The 18310-nt window shown below is 44.7% G+C and overlaps 1 protein-coding gene across 1 annotated transcript in view; it reads left to right on the top strand.

Moving 5' to 3' along the window:
• Positions 1-15913, top strand: part of ABCD2 (ATP binding cassette subfamily D member 2) — a 79022-nt gene extending 63109 nt beyond the window's left edge. The window contains exons 9-10 of the mRNA XM_090042054.1: positions 2221-2346; positions 8861-15913. Coding sequence (XP_089898180.1) covers positions 2221-2346; positions 8861-9071 — 337 coding nt within the window. The 3' untranslated portion in view covers positions 9072-15913. The remainder of the gene's footprint in view (positions 1-2220; positions 2347-8860) is intronic.
• The last annotated feature ends 2397 nt before the right edge of the window (positions 15914-18310 follow it).

Consider the following 18310-nt stretch of genomic DNA (forward strand, 5'->3'; position numbering starts at 1 on the left):
CAGACAGGAACACGGAGGCAAAGAACTTGTTGAAGAGTCCTGTCTTCTCTCGCGCATCCGTCACCAACTGCCCTGCCCTGCCTCGTAGGGGTCCAATGTTACCCCGAGACGACTTCTTGCTACCTATATACTTGAAGAAGGACTTTTTGTTATCCTTAATCCCAGAAGCTAATGTAAGCTTCAGTGCTGCTTTAGCCTTCCTCATCAAATCCCTACAAGCTTGGGTCAGGGAGGTATACTCCTCCTTTGTCCCTGTCCCCTGCTTCCACTGCCAGTACGCCTTTTTCTTTGCCCTCAGGCCAGTCTGGATATCTGCGCTCAGCCATGAAGGTTTCTTGGACCCTTTTCCTGCCTTCCTGCGCAGAGGAATTGTGTCCTGCTGCGCCCCAAGGATAGCCTCCTTGAGGAAGGACCACCTTTCTTGGACCCCCATACTAGCTACCCCCTGGTCTCTGAGTGCCTCCCTGACTACTACCCTGAGGACAATCAAAGTTGGCTTTCCTAAAGTCAGGCATTTGCGTTGTGCTAGTTACCCTCCCCACCTTTCTCTGAATAGCAAACTGGATCATTTCATGATCACTGTCCCCTAGCCTCCCTTGTACTAGCACCTCCCCCACCAAGTCGTCCCCAGAGGCTAACACCAGATCCAGTACGGCATTTCCCCTAGTGGGGACAAGTACCTCCTGCACGAGGTGTAGGTCCTGGACGTAGGAACCTTTGTGAGTGGCTAGACCTGGCCGACTGCTCCTCCCAGTTGATGTTAGGTTAATTCATATTGCCCATGACCACAACATCCTTTGCACGCATGGCCTCCCCTAGCTGCCTGGAAAATTCTAGATCCAGCTCTTCTTCCTGATGTGGTAGCCTGTAGTAAACCCCTACCACCAGATCCCTCTCCCCCCGCCCTCCTTGGAGCTTGACCCACAGGGTCTTAGTTAAGCCTTCCTCTGGTCCCATTTGGAAGGTAGACCTGGTATACTGTTCCCTAACATACAGTGCAACCCCCCACCTTTTTTCCCCTTCCTGTCTCTTCTAAACAACCTATAGCCCTCTATGTCTACTGCCCAGCCAAAAGTTTCATCCCACCATGTCTCCACGAGGCCAACCAGGTTGATTTTACTACTTGCAAGCAAGAGAGCAAGCTCCTCCTGCTTGTTCCCCATGCTTCTTGCATTAGTGAAGAGACACCTTAATCCCCCTGTGGGAGCCTTGGGCACCCCCACCCGTTCCTGAGAGACAACTGTCCCTTGGTATATACCTGAGCTCTTACCTGGGCAGGTCCTACACCTGGTTGAGTTATTTCTTGCTCCCGCGGATCCCCATTCCCCGATGAACTTAGTTTAAAGCGCACCGGAGGAGGTCAGCTAGCATGTAAGAAAACAAACTCTTACCTTTGGGGGAGAGATGGAGACCATCATGCCTCAGGATGCCCTCTGCTCTGAAGTACGGGTCGTGGTCCAGGAAGTCAAATCCGGCATGACGACACCAACTCCGGAGCTATGGGACCCATAGGGATAGGTGCTCTACTTCTGTATGGTAAATGATCATGCTGACATCAGATTCCACACCTAGATTGCTTGCTGGGTATTCAGTAAAATCTGTCTACAGTATCCCTAAAATGGTAGCTTGGTAGTTTTACTTATTGAGTCCCAAATGGGCATATAATTTAATGTCCACCAACTTTGAGAAGCTTCCCACCATACTCCTCAGCCAGCCAGGCTGGATGCTGTTAAGCAATGCAAAGCAACCCCCCTCTTTATATGTTCAGTTCTTCCACTGTAGCTTGAGGATGAAAAGACTGACCCAGGAATGATAACAGGTCTTCATATGGTCTTGCAGTGCAGTATCACCTGCTCTATCATGCTGGCTGCTAAGGTTGGTATTTTTAATATATTTGAGTAGTTTCGAGCCTCTGTGGACTTTTATAACAATAATCTGCTGTTTGAATACTGAGTTTTTCCTATGCCCCTATTTAGCATATGGTTGTGATTTGAAAAGAAAAGGAATTTTGTCAAAGAAAAAACTTGAGGATTGATGCCAATGTGCTGCTCCCACTGGCTTCCTGTTTGCTGGGTCACAGTGGTCTTTGACAAGCAATTTTCTTGCCCAACGACAAGCATCATCTCTTGTTCTTAAAATCAGCATCATACATATGTATCCACTGTATAACCGTGTTATCCAAAAAGTAAATGAGTAACATGTTTCATTTGCTTTTGAAAGACCAAAATATGCATTGCTGGATGAATGTACAAGTGCCGTGAGCATCGATGTTGAAGGAAAGATATTCCAAGCTGCAAAGAGCGCTGGGATTTCCTTGCTTTCTATCACACACAGGCCTTCTCTTTGGTAAGTGTACTAATGTATTTATAATGGTTCTCATTTTTAGTTTTCTATCAAATGATGGACCCACTTTTAGTCTTTGCACTAGGGTGCCTGTTAAATCAATATTGTACTAAAATAAGCTGACCTCAATAATAGACATGTAAATGCATTTACTATTGATTTTTTTTTCCCTGTTTGTGCTCCTATATATTTCCTCTTTTTTCTTATAAATGCATTGCAGTTATTCATTGTTAATAGCAACATGCAGGTAGCTAAGCAGCAATTAATAAATACTTCATGTCACAGCTACAAAAAAAATCATCATAGTATTCTCTAAACGCAACAGGAAATGAAAATAGAACAGCTCATTTTTAGGAGCTTGTCAACTGTTTGGGAGAAGACAGTGGTAAGTATGTCAACAGGAAATCTGTTCCTTGTTCTTTGATAGGAATAACATATTTCTTGATTATTTTTTTTTTAATTTTACTTTACTTTATTTTTAATGATAATTCTACATACCATATTTTACTACAGTCTTAGCTTTCAGTATAATGCAAGCCCCCAAAGTCAGATTCTATATTTATAAATCAGTAATATAAGAATCATATTGTAGTCATGATAGTCCAGAAATTATGAGAGTCAAGGATGTCTTAGGGTGATACCGTTTTGGACTAACTGTGTAGTCGGGATAAAGTTAAACAGCTGTTGAATGGAAGATATTCTTCCTCAGGTCTCTGATTATATAGGAAGACACAGGCAAATTAAGTACAGCATAGGGGAGGGGCTGAGAGAAATTCTCAGATGTAGTAGACCATCTTCACTGGCAATCCCTTACAGAGAAAATGATTGTTTTCCATTATTGCCTTATCTGTTAGTCCAGAGATGACTGACGAGGCCAATTTGCAATCAACAGGCTTTGTTACAGCTTGGTTTATGCAAGAAATTAAGTTAAAGAAAGTGATCTTTCTAAATGAGACAATACTATGAATGACCCAGCATAAGAAATATTTTTATAGAGCACAAGAAGCCATCAAATGTATCAGTGCAAAGAAGAGTGAAAAGGCACAAACCTGCTGCCGCTGAAATAGGCACTGTTGGCTCTGTGGCCCTGACTCTTCACTGTTGCTTTTATTCTTTTTTTTATCTGGGGATCCTGGTTTTCCCTGACAAAAAGCCACTTTATACACATACGTGTGTGTGTGTGTGTCTATATATAGTATGTATATGTGTATATATAATAGCTTGTTATCAGGGAACATATATATTAGTTGAACACCTAGGTGAATATATAGATATAGGTATATCTACTAGCCAATTGCTTGTCAAGAATGATGGGGGAAGGGCCGCGGGCAGGGACAGAGCCCCGTGTCCCTGTCCCCACTATCCGTCCGGGCCCACTCCCCACTTCCCTCCTGCTGCTTGGGTTCCAAGCTGACTCACCCTCCCCCCCGCCAACTGTGGCGGTGGGGGGAGGGGAGGAGCGGACCCAGGTCCAATGCAGGGGAAGACCAGGCTCGAGGGTAGGTAGGAGCTGGCCCACAGCAGTGGGGTGGGGGGAGGGAAGCAATGGGCAGGGCAGGAGTAGCGGGCCCAGGCCAACCCAGCAGCGGTGGGGTGATGGGAAGAGCAGGCTCGGGGCCAAGGGGGCCCACTCCTCCCCTCCCCCTGTCATTGCCACATCGGGTGGTTTGGGCCCACTGCTCCCCCTTCGCTGTTGTGGTGGGCCAGATTCTCTCTCCCCCCAGCCAGGGCTCGCTACTTCTCCCCCCTGCACCGCTGCGGCATGCCAGCTTCTCCCTATACCTGTGTCAGGCCCACTCCTTCCCCCACTGCCGCTGTATCAGCCCATGTTAGCCTAGCAGGCGACAACGGCGGAAGGGGGGAGGGGCAGGCCAAGGCCAGTGCCAGTGGGCTCGCCCCCCCACAGTGTCTCAACCCCGCTCCCCCCTATGCTGCTGCTGCCACCACCCCCAAGGAGCAAGGGGGGGGTGAGCCAGCTCTAGTGGCCTTCCCCTGCCCCCTCCACTCCATCATCACCACCTGCAGGGCCTTGCTCCCCGCCCTACTCCATCTCCTGCATCCCTGCCATCCTGGCAGTGCTCCACCATGCTGCCACCTCCTGCCTGAATGCTTATTTTAACTCTGGCTGTTTCAGTCAGCCAATCAGAGCGCGAATTAAGTGTTATGGACAGATAGACAGATTAAGGCTTTTACAATATCAGAAATATATATATATAATATGGGTGTGTGTGTGTGTGTGTGTGTGTGTGTGTATGCATATACAGTTCCCCTCCCATTGCCTGCTGCGGGCTTGGGCTGTGAGGGGGCCAGCTCCTCGACACTACTCACACTCCTGGGGGGGGCAGGGGGACCCATGCCCCCCCATATCTGTGCACAGGGCAGGAGCAGATGTAGATTGGGTTCTCAGACTCTCTGTCATGCTGCCCTCCCTCACGGCCTTCATAGCCCAGCAGATGCAACCTGGGAACAGCAGATACGCACAGGGAAGTTTGTTGCTGCTGCAAGCTCCACACCTCTCTGGTGAGGCATCCCCTTCCCACATGGCTGCAGCAGGGGCAGTGGTGCAGGGTTGTGCCCCATGCTGCTGCTGTGTGGGAAGGGATGCCTTGCCAGGGCAGTGCAGAGCTCACAGCGACAAGGAACTGCCCCATGTGGCTCCGCTGTTCCCTGCAGCACTGGGTCGCATCCTCTGGGCTGCAGAGGCCCCGGGGGAGGGCAGCAGGGCAGGGAGCCTGCAGTGGGCAGCCTGTACCACCTCTGCCCTGCACACAGATCTGTGGGGCACAGGCCCCACCTGCCCCCTGAGAGTACATGCAGTAGCAGGGAGCTGGCCCAACCCGCCCCCCCCCCCCCAGACAAGCTGCCTGTGGCCCCATCCTGCTCCCTGCCAGCACCCTGTGGCTGCTTATTGTGACCCCAGGCCCTATGCACAGCCCCAGCCTTAAACCTGCCCCACTCCCTCCTTCTCTATGGGGGCCCCATATCCCTCCCCCCGCCCCAATCCAGACTTACTTGTGGGAGCTGCTCTCCAGGCTGCCTAGCAGCCATGTGCATATACAAGCACATGGCACCCCCTACCTGACCACCCTTTTCCTGCTCCCCACCATCCCCTTGCAGGCTGAAACTCTGCCAGCTTGCAGACAGCTCTTTGCAAAACCTGAATAATCTGCAGGTTTCTCCATTAAAATGACAAAACTGCGTTTTCCTCGGGTAAAGTTAGAATTTCACATTTTTCTCCATTTTTTCAATGGGAAACAGAAAACCTGGATCCCTGCTCATGATAAAGGGGGGCTCTTCCATCTTGATGTCTCAGAAGAAAGATGCTATATCATTGCTTTTGCTTCTCAAGAAGTGGATTGCTTCTGTAGAGCTCCTCCCTAGTCAGAGCCATGAGTCACAATCCATAAAGGAAACTACATGTTTAAAATTTGGCACAATCAAGTTCTCAAATATGGGACAAATTTATATGTGGGGAACTCCTGCTAAAACAGATGATTATCACCCCAACAAGCTCAGTTTTCAAGTTCTACTTGTTTTTAAAAGAGTATCTCTTAAAATCTCTTAAATATACTGTTTAAATATGAAAAGAGTTAAAATTACTGTAAAAGCACTGCACTTGAAAATGAAGACTACATAATTACAGGGTGTGAAGCCTGTCAGTAGCCAGAATGCAGAGGGATGTTCAACTGATAGTTCTTGACTGAAGGTCTTTGGAATTCATTTTCCCATTGCATTTACTTATTTTCAGCTAATTATGCTAGTCTGACAGGTGTGGGAAAGTTCCTGTAATCTCAGATTTGTTTATTTAAAAAACAGCAGAAGAGTTTGTTTGAGAGCAAATCAGCATTTTGGAATGCTTCTGTGCAGTTTTCATGTGGGGATTATATAGTTGTCCGGGCAGGTGGAGGGACACAGCTGAGGTCCTGGGAATTGAAGAGGAAGAAGGATGTAGCAAAGACATAGCTTGCCTACACATGTGCTCATTGGCGTTCTAATCAGAACGCATTGGAGTAGACTCAATTAACTGAGTCTGTTCTGTGTTCTAATTAGAATGCTGCAGCACTGCCATAGCATCATGTGTTAATTAGAGCAGTTCCTGGGCAGCTACTCTAATTAAAATTTTGCAGTGTCCTGTGTATTAAGCTCCAGCACATTTAAAAATGGCCATGGGGTGCTTTAACTAAACATTATCAAATGAGGTTTTGATAAAGCACCCTGTGGACATTTTTAAATGCACAGGGGGTTAATACACATGGCACTACAGCATTTTAATTAAAGCGGCTGCCCAGGAACTGCTCTAATTAAAATGTCATCCCCCTGGTCTCTCCAAGCACCTGTATAGGCAGCCATAAATTCCAAATGTCTTGAACACAGCTGTGTTTCCCTAGGCATTGCCAAGATCACCCACGGTCATCTCCTTCTCGAAGACAACACTAGCAAATACTGGCTGTTTTCTTTCTTCTGCAGCAGGTTAGCTGCTCTCCTGAACAGACCTAACTGGTCATCTTGCAGTATATTCTCTGGACTGTGCTTTCTTTCTGATTGCAGGATTTTTTTTAGGGAGGGCAGTGTAAGATTATTGACTAAGCTTTGACCAGTGTAGTGGAACTGATAATTGGCAATTAAATCCTATTCCCTAATGAACCATAAATAGGGATGTAAATATAATTAAAAAAATTAATTTAACTTCCTTTAATTATATTGGTTAAATGGTTAACTGATAACGCAGCAGCTCAGACACAGCCATTGCTGGGAGTCCTCCCTGGGCCCTTTAATGGAGGAGGAGGTGGTAGCAGGCCCCACCAGAAGACACCGTCTGTGAACGAGCAGTGAGTTGCTTAATTAACATGTCATTAAGTCACCTGCTGTTTTCCTCTTTAACCTTATAGGCTAATACTAGTCCCCCCACTTTTCCTCCTCCCTCCTTCCTGCCTGCCCTGCTGCCTTCTGGTTCCTGCTGAGGCACTGCACTGCTTTCCTTCCCCCTTTTCCTGCTAGACTGCACCTCACCCTGAGCTAAATGATAACTGGTAAGCTAACCAGTTATTATTGGACTTATTGGTTAAGCAGTTAATCATTTAACCTTTCACATCCCTAACCATAAGCTGTTGGCGATTTATTAAATGATCAGTTGATGGAGTTACATATCTCTTTAATTTCCATTTTGTGATACATCTCAACTTCAGTAACGTGACTAGAAATTACTAAACTCACAACAGCACTTCTGCTGGAATCCTCTTCTCCTACCTCGAACATACCCGCATGCCCAAACACACTTCCCCACATTCTGTTAAAAATCTCTGTAAGGCTTATAAAAGTACAGGTGCACATCTTGAACTTTTGCTTTGAGTGCACATCCTGGTACTGAAAGATCTCTCACACCTCCACAGACTTTTGTCCCCATTTGCTAATTAAGCAGTACTGTAGACTTGGCCAAGCAAACAATTACAGTCTGAGACTGGAAACCAGGGAAACCAACTAATGTGTAATTTTAAACTAATATATTCTGTCTGCCAAAACAGGAACAAGTCTTAGTGGACTTTCTTCTAAGAAGGTACAATTCTGCAACAGAGAGAATAATTTAAATACAAGGAATTGGGCCATATGCTTCATATTGTGAAGCTGTCCTTCATTACAGAGTAGAAGGGACCAGTTGGGTGTAACTCCAGTTTTTAAATGGAAATGGATAATGCATAGGCTCTCCCACTTATAGGTTGTACAATAACATCTGTAACATCATCATGTACCTGCAGTTTGAAACAAACTGCTCAGGTAAGTGCCATGGAGGCTAATTGCTTGTCGGTGTGACCACTCTTCTTGTGGGTGGTCAGAGGCAGAGAGGCTCCTAGGCACTTTGTCAGTGGTTGAGAAAGTGTGGTGGCCTTAGCCACTTCTGTTAATGTAATCATTAAAAGGGTGACCTTGGTGGCTGCTTCCTAGTGGGCGTGGAGCACCAATTGCTTGTGCTGTTGTTAAAGATTAATGGTTATTGCTGAGCATCCAGAGAGAGGCAGCCAGGAAACGAGGACCATACTTCTCCAGCCCTTGCAGCAGGAAGCTTTAGGGTGGCACCCTGAATACCCTAGCCAAGGTCTCTTACCTGCATCATCTCGGAATAGTAGTGTTCTGGGTGGAGAGGCTCAGCTGATGCACCAGATCTATGTCCAAGCTTCTGATAGCAGAAACACTAGTGTGGTGAACACTGGCCTCGGATTGCTGAATCCCAGTAGACCAAGCTTTAAGGAAAGTCCAGAAGACTTTCACAAAGATTTAGGATCTGAAGTGCCCAAATCTTTTTTTGAAAATGCATTATGCTTTTATTCATATAGTTACTTTTCAGCTTTTTCCTCTATAAAGAAGAACAGCATTTAGCTGCGTAGGTGGTGTATTGTTAATCTGTTGAACACAAAATAGGTCTTGCTCAAATACTGCCTTGGAGAAGCTAATGCTCTTGTTTCAAGCCTTATGCACAAAGCTGTTCCCCAAACCATTGCTAATGCCTACAATTTTAATGCAGGAAGTACCACACTCACTTGTTACAGTTTGATGGACAAGGAGGCTGGCGGTTTGAACATTTGGACACTGCTATCCGTTTATCCCTCAGTGAGGAAAAACAAAGACTAGAATCACAGCTTGCAGGAATTCCGAAAATGCAACAGAGACTGAATGAACTTTGCAAAATCTTGGGAGAAGATTCGGTGCTAAAAACAATGGAGAAAGAAGAATAAGTACCTTAATTTATGTTCTATGTTTTTTAAATATGTCTTTTTTAGTTAAAAGCTTTATGAATTCAGTCCCTCTGGTTTGCATGCATTGTGATAGACTTGGAGCATAATGAAACCCAGTCAGCAAAAAAATAATGCTTTATAAGATTTTCACCTTTTTAGCATTGAGGAAGAAGCTGGTTTGAACTCTGACAAGCAAACAAATGCATTGTGTATAAGATTTATCATCACAGCTTGTGGTAATTCCACATTAAAACTCCGTTCCCTCCAGAAAGTTACCAGGACAGTTAGATTTTCTAGGTAAATTCTTGTGTGGGATCTGATTTGCAGAATGTGCTGTCATACCGATTGCCATGTGCATATGATATGCCTGCTGTACAAAGCAAACCTGGCATGTGATTCAGGCATGGAGCAGCACAAGGGCAGGGTTAGGGTGAGTATGCAGGTGCATGCAAAACTCTAATTTGGATACAAGAAACAATCTTTCAGTCCATGTAAAACAGATCTTGTTTTCACAGCTACACTGTGCACATTTCATTAGCTGAATTTCCATGGGAAATAAAAACAGGACAGACAGACCAGAAGGTAACTGTTTCTGTGAACCACTAAATGAATCTGTAGCAAAGCCTGTGATACATATATACAGTACACTATAACACGACACACACTTTCAGAGACTTTTCTCCTCCCGTGTACATTGGTCCCTGTTAACCTGCCCAGGGATTATTTATAGCCATTGGACAGGATGTTCTGGAGGATGGGGCCTGAGACTTGGATTTTGTTTCTGGCTCTGTCACTGACTGGCTACCAGACCGTAAGTGAGTTACTGTCTCAGTTTCTCCTTGGTGAGAAGAGGATAATGACCCCTGCCAGGCTGGGTGAGCCTTGGAGAGCAGTGAAAGAAAAAGGCAATGCAAGAACTAAATTTGAGGAGCTTCTGCCCTGATGTTGGAGTATTCAACACTTAGAGATTCTATAAAATATAAAAAAAAAAAAGCTCTTGATAACCACTGATTAATCCTCATGGCACCTTGTTAAGCTGGGTCAACATTGTTATCTGCATCTACCCATGGAAAAACATACTGAATTGTAGCCACAGTTTCACAGGTGCTCACTGATTGTGTCTGCCTGTCTTGTACTTTGCTAGGAGGTGGGAGTCCCCAGGACCTCTGACAGTCAGTCACAAAGTGCCTCAAACTGAGAACACTTCTGAAAATGTTGGCTTCAGTGCCTTGTCCAAAGCCAGAGACACAAAGTAACTTGGAAAGTAGAGGTAAGAATAGATCTGAAAGACTGCTCACTTCCAGTCCCTCTTGGACATAGTGCCTCTGACCTGTCAGATAAAAGATTTGCCGCATCCCACTACTTTCCTTGGCAGCAATATATGGATAGATGAGACCTGGACAGAAAGACTGTACCATAGAAATGTTCAGCTATCCATTCCATCCCTCCAGCTTAAGAAGTCATTTATACTGGACAGCATGAGGAGATAAAACAGGAAGACAAGTCTTTTAGAAACACGGATAGGACTTTCTGGACCAGCTAGTCCCCTGTGTATGCCAGCAGACTAAAAGGGTCCACAAGAACATCTGTTCTGGCCCCTCTCATGTCACAGACACAAAATAGGTGACATCAAAACCTTACAGCATGCCACAAATAAAGAGCTGGAGAGACATGAATGAGTACTACCAATGCTGTGGTAAATGCAACAGTACAGAATATGCTAATTTAATATATACCTAAATTAGAAGTACTGTGCCATGTGCTACAAAGGAAAGGGAAAAAACCCAATGGTTCTTGTCAATCTGATCTGAGGGAAGAATGCTTTCCTCACCTGAAATCTGACAGTTTGACCTTGGGTTATATGAGCAAGGCTTGGCCCCAGGCACCTGAAAGTCTTCTTGGTACCATTAGCACTACCACATGTGCCCCAGCTAAACTCCCACTTCCACTTGTGGCCATAGGAGGATGAAAAGGACCCCATCATTCCCTCAAATAATGCATTCCTGGGGAAAAAACATCTTCCTGGATGTTTGGGGTGGCCAGCAGAAGGTGAGAGGCATGTAAGTTTTCAATCTCCTTTGAATGATCAGAGGTCAGGAAAACAGATCTTACGATGATAGGCTGAGAGACATGGGACTCTTTAGCCTGGAAAAGCGTAGGCTCAGGGGTGATCTGATGGCCACCTATAAGTTTATCAGGGGTGACCACCAGGATCTGGGGGAACGTTTGTTCACCAGAGCGCCCCAAGGGATGACTAGGTTGAACGGTCACAAACTCCTGCAAGACCGTTTCAGGCTGGACATCAGGAAGAATTTCTTTACTGTCCAAGCCCCCAAGGTCTGGAACAGTCTGCCAGCGGAGGTGGTTCAAGCACCTACATTGAACACCTTCAAGAGTAAATTGGATGCTTATCTTGCTGGGATCCTATGACCCCAGCTGACTTCCTGCCCTTCGGGCGGGGGGCTGGACTCAATGATCTCCCGAGGTCCCTTCCAGCCCTGATGTCTGTGAAATCTATGAATGAATAAGCAAGGCTATGCAAATTAAAAATGGACCTGAAGTGCTTGGATGGTCCTTTTTTCCTTAAGAAAGAGATTGTTAACTTTTTGGGAATGCTTTTCAGTATAAAAAGGCTCAGTTGTGTTAAGGGAGAGAAAAGGTATCGGGTTGTTTGCTGAGCTGTACTGTTTGCAGACTCCTCAGGATGCATTTTAGATTAAAAGAGCATGGACAGAAACCTCACTCATTACTATTTTGAGAGACTTCAAAATGGCACCTGTGTCACAAAGGTGGTATCCTGGCCATTATCTTGCTTGTGGTTTTTATCAGAAAGAGGTCGACAATGCTTACAGAAGCTCCACAAAGGACTCCAGAGCCATCCCATCTGCACCCTTTCTCTCGGTAGCTCTTTGACCTTTTGGTTGTTCCAGAGAAGCTCTTGCTTGGGGGCAACTCAGTCTACCTCCCAGTTGGGTGATTCTCAGGATAGGAGAGCCTTTTAAGGTGGTGCAGGGTGCTGTGAAATATTAGCGCTGTTAGGTGTGCAAACACCTACACATGATTCACAAGATAAACCCCGAGGCTAGGTACAGACGTTGAACAAGCCCAAGGTGGAATCTAAGTTGCGTTGTTTTCTGTAAGCTGTGTAGTTTCGATCAGTAGTGAACAGAAAATGCATTTGCCCAGCGGAGAGAGGAAAAGCTTAGACCAGGTTGTGCCTTTTTTAAACCACTCTATGTGTGCTGAACTTCTGCTTTGTTATATGTATAGACTGGTTTTGTGTGCTAAACTTGTGTTCTGTTATGGATGTAGACCAGATTCCAGCCACTTATACTGATAAAAGTATAATGTCTGTACCTGGCCAGAGATTTCAAATAGGTATCCATAGTGCTAGAAACACTCTGATCTGTTGTGGTCTTTTTGAGTTCTTTGCGATAGAATTGCTCTGTTATTTTTCCATAGTCAAGAAATGAGTGGAAGCTAAGAGCTGGCATTTTCTGCGGAATGTCTTGAGTTTAACAAGGTACCTTGAGTCTAGAAAAGGTTGAGCACCACAGACTGTAGCAGCTACTCAGTTCCACAGTGATTTATCTTCACAATGCCTCTGTGCAGTAGAGAAGAACCTGTTATCAGCAAAGTGATTTCTCCGGGGTCCCAAGGACACCTGTGGCAAGCAGGGAACTGAATCTAGAACTGTCAAGTCCCAGGTTAATGCCCTAGCCACTAGATCAACATCCCTCTTCCTTTGCTGAGCTTTGTGCTGCCAGAGCTGTCTGCTAGGGAGTGCACAAAATCCTGGAATGAGCCCATCTTTTTATAATGTAGTGCCAAGACCCTTTAGTTCCCTGCTTCTGAAGGAAACTAAACTTGATCTGAGCCTTCAAGAGGCCGAGAAGCTGCTGCTTTTGCATCAGCAGTTTGCTGGTCTTATTGTCTTCAGACAGTCCACTGGGGTGTCTCAGTGCAAGTGAATAGAATGCCCCAGAGAACATCTGGAAACGATTGGGAAATAAAGACCTTAACAAAATTAGATATCATCACATGCAACAGAGGCTGGAGGGCACAGTTTTGTCTAGTAAAACATGCATGCATTTTAATTTGCAAGTAGGTTGTTTTCCCTGAAGGCCTTCTTCCCTTTTTCTCATCTTCAAAGAAAAATGTAGAAATGATAAAGAAAAAAGTAGGTCATAAATCTTCTGCTAGGCCAAGCACCAGCTGAGGAAATTAAGCATTCAGAGCATGGTTCCATGCTTTATCACTGAAGTTTGTGCTGATGAGACATGTCTGCTTCTTGAGCACTTGGTGTGTGACAAGGAAAAAGTAGAGGAACAGAGCAGTCATCTAGCCACTGTATTTCAGGATCCCCTAGTGCAGGTAGATTCCCAGTTGGCCCTGAATTACTAGAACGTCTTGTGCTTACTCCTTCCATAGTCTCTGATATAGGAGCAGGAACTGGTGCTGTTTTCCAGCAATTCCCTGCTTTTGGAAAGGCACTTCCCTCCTAAAGTTTCTCTGACTTGCACTGAGAGCAAAGTTGATACCTTCTCACCACTAGCCATTGAACCTGAGACACTGAACAATCAACATGGGGCCTAATACCCAAATTCCCACTGACACACCCTAATGAAAATGTTCTGCTTTGAAAAAATGTTACTATGTGCTCAGAGCAATTTGAATCCTTGTCACATTTCTATCTGTCAAATGACAACTCATTCACTTATGGGAAAAATGTCTTCTGAAAAAGAAATATCTTAAAGAATTAACACACTTCCTTGTTTTAAAAGGTTCTGTGTAAAGTATATATTAATTTCATGCTGGAAGGAAAAATCAGCCTATTTTTACAGTGAAAAGTGAATGAAATGGGAAGTGGTTTGATAATGTTGCCAAAAGCCTCATAAAGCTTCATGTACTGGAGCCAATAATGTCATAAAGTCTCAGGCATAAAATATTGTAATGCGTTAGTCTACTATTTAAAGGCCTGGTTTATGACAAGAATGACAGTACACTAATATGTACAGCCTTCACTCTCCTGGACCTTTGTGGGTTACATTTCCCCCTGAAAATATTTCAGAAAGATTTACTGTGCTAGTGATTCATCATTTTAAAGCTGATTTTTGTGATATGAAAAGCTACTGCCCTGGAGATTGTCCTTGTAAGCTTTATGAACAGCTCCAGATACTAAGTGCAAAGGCCAGAGGGCTTGATCCTGTTCCCTGTGGTTTCAGTGAAGGCTTTTCCATGGCCTAAACGGAAGCACAAATGAGATCAGCTGTAGCTTTTAAGATACAGCCTTGGTAGAATTGGGCAGAGGTGCAGAGCATTAAGAGTTCTGGAAAGACTCTGTTACAGAGCCACTTAGGCTAAGTACAGACAGTCAGAAAGCCTGAGGCTGAATCAATTCAATCTTTGCAGGTTAGCCTAAGATGCATAGATTGAACCAATAGGCAGGTGAACAAATATTCACTTTTGATTCTGGCAATGCAGCCTTATGCCTGCAGTGGCCCAGGCCAGAAGCTAGCGGGCACTAGAGTACATATCCCTGCTAGACTGGAGCAGACACCTTGGACCAAGACTAGCCCACCCAGCCTGCAAAGCATCCTGGGATACTGGGGAACTGTGAGTTAACTTGAATCTGGAGGGAATCTGGGACAGAAGTTCAATAAACCGATTTAACCTAAATCAGTTAAGCCTGATCTTGCATCCATCCAGGTTTATCTTAAACTGGTTTCAGCCATTTTGAAAGCAGTTTATATGCACTGAAATTCTGTTGTGTTACAGATTTTGACCAGTTTCCAGTCACTTTTACTGTGTAATTTCTGTCCCCCGCCTTGGGATCAAGTGTCTGCTGTACTGTTTAATCATAGGGTCAGGTCAGCTGGCCAGTGCAGGGGGAAGGGATCTTTCCTAGGTTTGTGAACTTTCTCTTTAGTGTTCCTCTGCAGGCAGTGCCCTGCCAGGTTCTTTTCATTCCTGGCGTACAAGACCCCCGCGCTCAGGATGTGTAGAAATTCCTTGTGTCTATTTCTCTCCTCCCCCCCCCCCATTGCACTCTGTTTATTGTTTTAAGGAATTAAGTATACTGGAATTATTTTGCACCTGGGGGCAGATTCTGCCAGGGACTGAGCACTTCCTTGTGAACAACCTCAAACCCTGTTGATGTCGGTAGGGGTTTGAAAGACATAGCACTTCATGTAATCTTACCCCTAGATGGGGCACAGCTTCAGAGCAAAATTAATAGTCTCTTCCAGGGAGAGGAAGCTTCTTATAAATAAATTTAATGTGCAGAATGTTTACCCAGGCAAATTTATTGAATGTTGGGACTCTCCTTTCACACACGATGAAACATTCTCTGCTTTCTGGATTTTAATAATTTTAACAAATTTTTTTTTAATTAATCTATTTGGGGACTAATCTAATTCATTTTTTAGGATTGGAATCTAATGCCCTAACTCAGATCAAACTCCTGCTGAAGTCGGTGGGAGTTGTCTGAGTGAGGCACTCCATGGGTCGTGTTAGGGGAATTTATTATAATAAATTTCCACCTGAAGCAAGTAAATACATTTACATTCTGTAAAGTCCATTCAATAAATCTGAATGACTGTAGTGCATGTGCAAGCCAGCTTATGAACCTGTGGCCAGAGCTTCTGACAATATAGAATATAGGATGAAATTACTGCACTTGGCTGTTCATAAAATGCAAGATGACTGAACTGCTGAATCAAACATCTTTGTTCCGTTTACATTTGGTTTAATGCCCTTTAAGAGCAGACATTTGATAAAGCAATAAGTTATATTTCACAGTTGTAACTTATTTCAGTCCCAAATAAAGTACGTTGCATTTACTTTATGAGTTGACAGCGTTGTTTATGAATCATGCAACAAACCACCTGAGGCCTGCGTGTATGTGTGCCTGATGCACTAACAGAGCCGCTGTCAGGCTGGGCCCTGCATTCCTAAGGAAAAGGGAAAATGAGCATTTTCTTTCCAGCACAGCATGGCAGAGCAGGCTAACACTACAGGCCGCGGTTTGGTTTCTCACATCTTGTGCCAGCCCACTTCAGGTTGGGATTGACCTGTGACAGGAATGAAGTCAGTGTGTGCAGGGAGAACTCACTGAGGTCTGAGCAGTAGACTGTCATGTGAGCGGTGCAGATTGACTCACCAGGCACTCCTTGGATCAGCCCCAAAGCTTGTTAACAGGAACCGTTCACTGTATGGCACCAGTGTTAATTAGTAGTATTGGGAGTCGGCCTTCACAAGGGCTTCACGCAGACTACTGGCTCGACATGTCTGCTGTCATGGAAACCCTGAGCCCATTCACCAAATGGTTATACGTTCTCAGAAGAGATAAGACATGCAAGCTAAGCCTGCACAGGGTTAATTCATTTATTGCCTTTCAGAGCAGGTGCGGAAAGCAAACTGCATCTTGCACAGGCTTGCTTTCCACTTCTCACACTGCCTCTGGCCCCAGCTCTCCTCAGCCGGTGTCTCATGGAAAGGGCAGTGCTGTGGGAGGCGAGGAGGTGCAGCTTGTTGGAAATGACTTGCCTTTGCAAATGGGTGAACAATAGTAGCTGGTTTCAAAGAAATGCTCTTCATCCAGAATGATTCTTGGTCACATGGGTCCTTGGAGCAATCAATGCCACTCAATGCTGTAATCAGGCCCTGTGCTCACAGGTGCCACATTCACACACTCCTCTCTCTTAACACACATTAGTTCCCCCTCATTCTGGACTACTTTAGTACCTTTGAGAGGCTCTGGCAGGAGCTAAATGAAGCCAGTCACATTTTGCTGAGGCTCATGCTAGGCAATGCTGAGTAGTCATACACTGGAAAAACTGCACCTCTCTCAGCTTCCTTGGCTCTGAGTGACTACTGAAAAACAGGTCTGTTGCTCAGCCTAGCCGTTGCCACATGCAGAAGGAGGAGGATGTTTAAGTTACAATGATCCAAGGCCACCTGAATGAGAGCCTCCACAGAAATGTTCAATATACTTTCACTTCTGTTCATTGAATTCACCCCTTTTGCTAATTCACCTTAACTTCACATCCTGTGTAAAAAAGCCTAAAATATTTTCCCGTCATAGTCAGATGCTCCCATGAACCCATAGATGTTGACAGTGGGGGTGAGGTGCACAAATCCACACAACTGCCCCTGCTCCCAGCCCTGGTCCCAGCTGGACTGTGGCCCCATACCCCACTGTTGGCACAAAAACCTGGAACCATTCACTGTATAGCACACATGCCCCTCACACGACATCTTTGCATGAGCCTACATATATGCTCATTGGGCATGTCTACACATGCGCTTCAATGTGCGTTAGCCTATTTTAATAAGCATTAACTAAAGAGCACTTTTAAGCGTCACTTAAAAACCATGTGCCTATCCACATACATTGAGGCTGCCCCAACACAGTGTAATTCCAGCATGTTGGAGCATGGTAATTACTACGCTCCAGCAGACTCCAGCTTCACATGTATCTGTATCCCCGCACTGAAAAATGGTGGCAGGGGCACTTCAACTAAAGTTTGTTTAATGAGCTTTAGTTAAAGTGCCTCCTGCTGTGTGAGGATGCTGATACACTTGATGCTGACACACTTGATGCTCTGCACACTTTAATTAGAGCAGCTCTCGGTACTGCTCAAATTAAAGTGGCTCCCCTCGCCTCCTGAAGCACTTGTATAAATGCCTATTAAGTCCAGACAGCACCATGAAACAGGGATCTATTCTAACAGACAAGAATATTCCTTGCCTATAGTAGTTATGCCAAAGCCATTTCATAAAGCTCCATAAAAAGCTGCCATTTCTTCACACATCAAAAAATGCACTGAACTAAGGTACTAAATCACAGGTGATAATTAGGAAACCAAAGCTCTGCATTCTAATAAATCTACTGTTTTCTGTTTCTGCACATTTCCCCAGGCAATTAAGACTAAAAACTCTGTGGCTTTTAAATGCTACAGCTTTAATAACTGTTTCATTACTGGAAAAATGTTTATGCTGAATAAATGAACTACTAATGTCAGATGATATGCAATTCTAGTAGAAAAATAATTTGACTACTACAAAATATACATATATATAAATAAAAGACCTGTGCTAACCTATGTACAAACTGTGATCTTTGAAAATAAGCATATCTGTAGACAGTTCCCAGCAGTACATAAAAATTTTTTTGTTTTTGTACCTGTGTCTTGTTTAATTATCAGTAATATTTTAAATGTGTGCATATATGTAAT

This window comes from Crocodylus siamensis, chromosome 4, assembly GCF_052110815.1.
Source record: "Crocodylus siamensis isolate JL-2025a chromosome 4, ASM5211081v1, whole genome shotgun sequence".
In the NCBI taxonomy this organism is placed as follows: domain Eukaryota; kingdom Metazoa; phylum Chordata; order Crocodylia; family Crocodylidae; genus Crocodylus; species Crocodylus siamensis.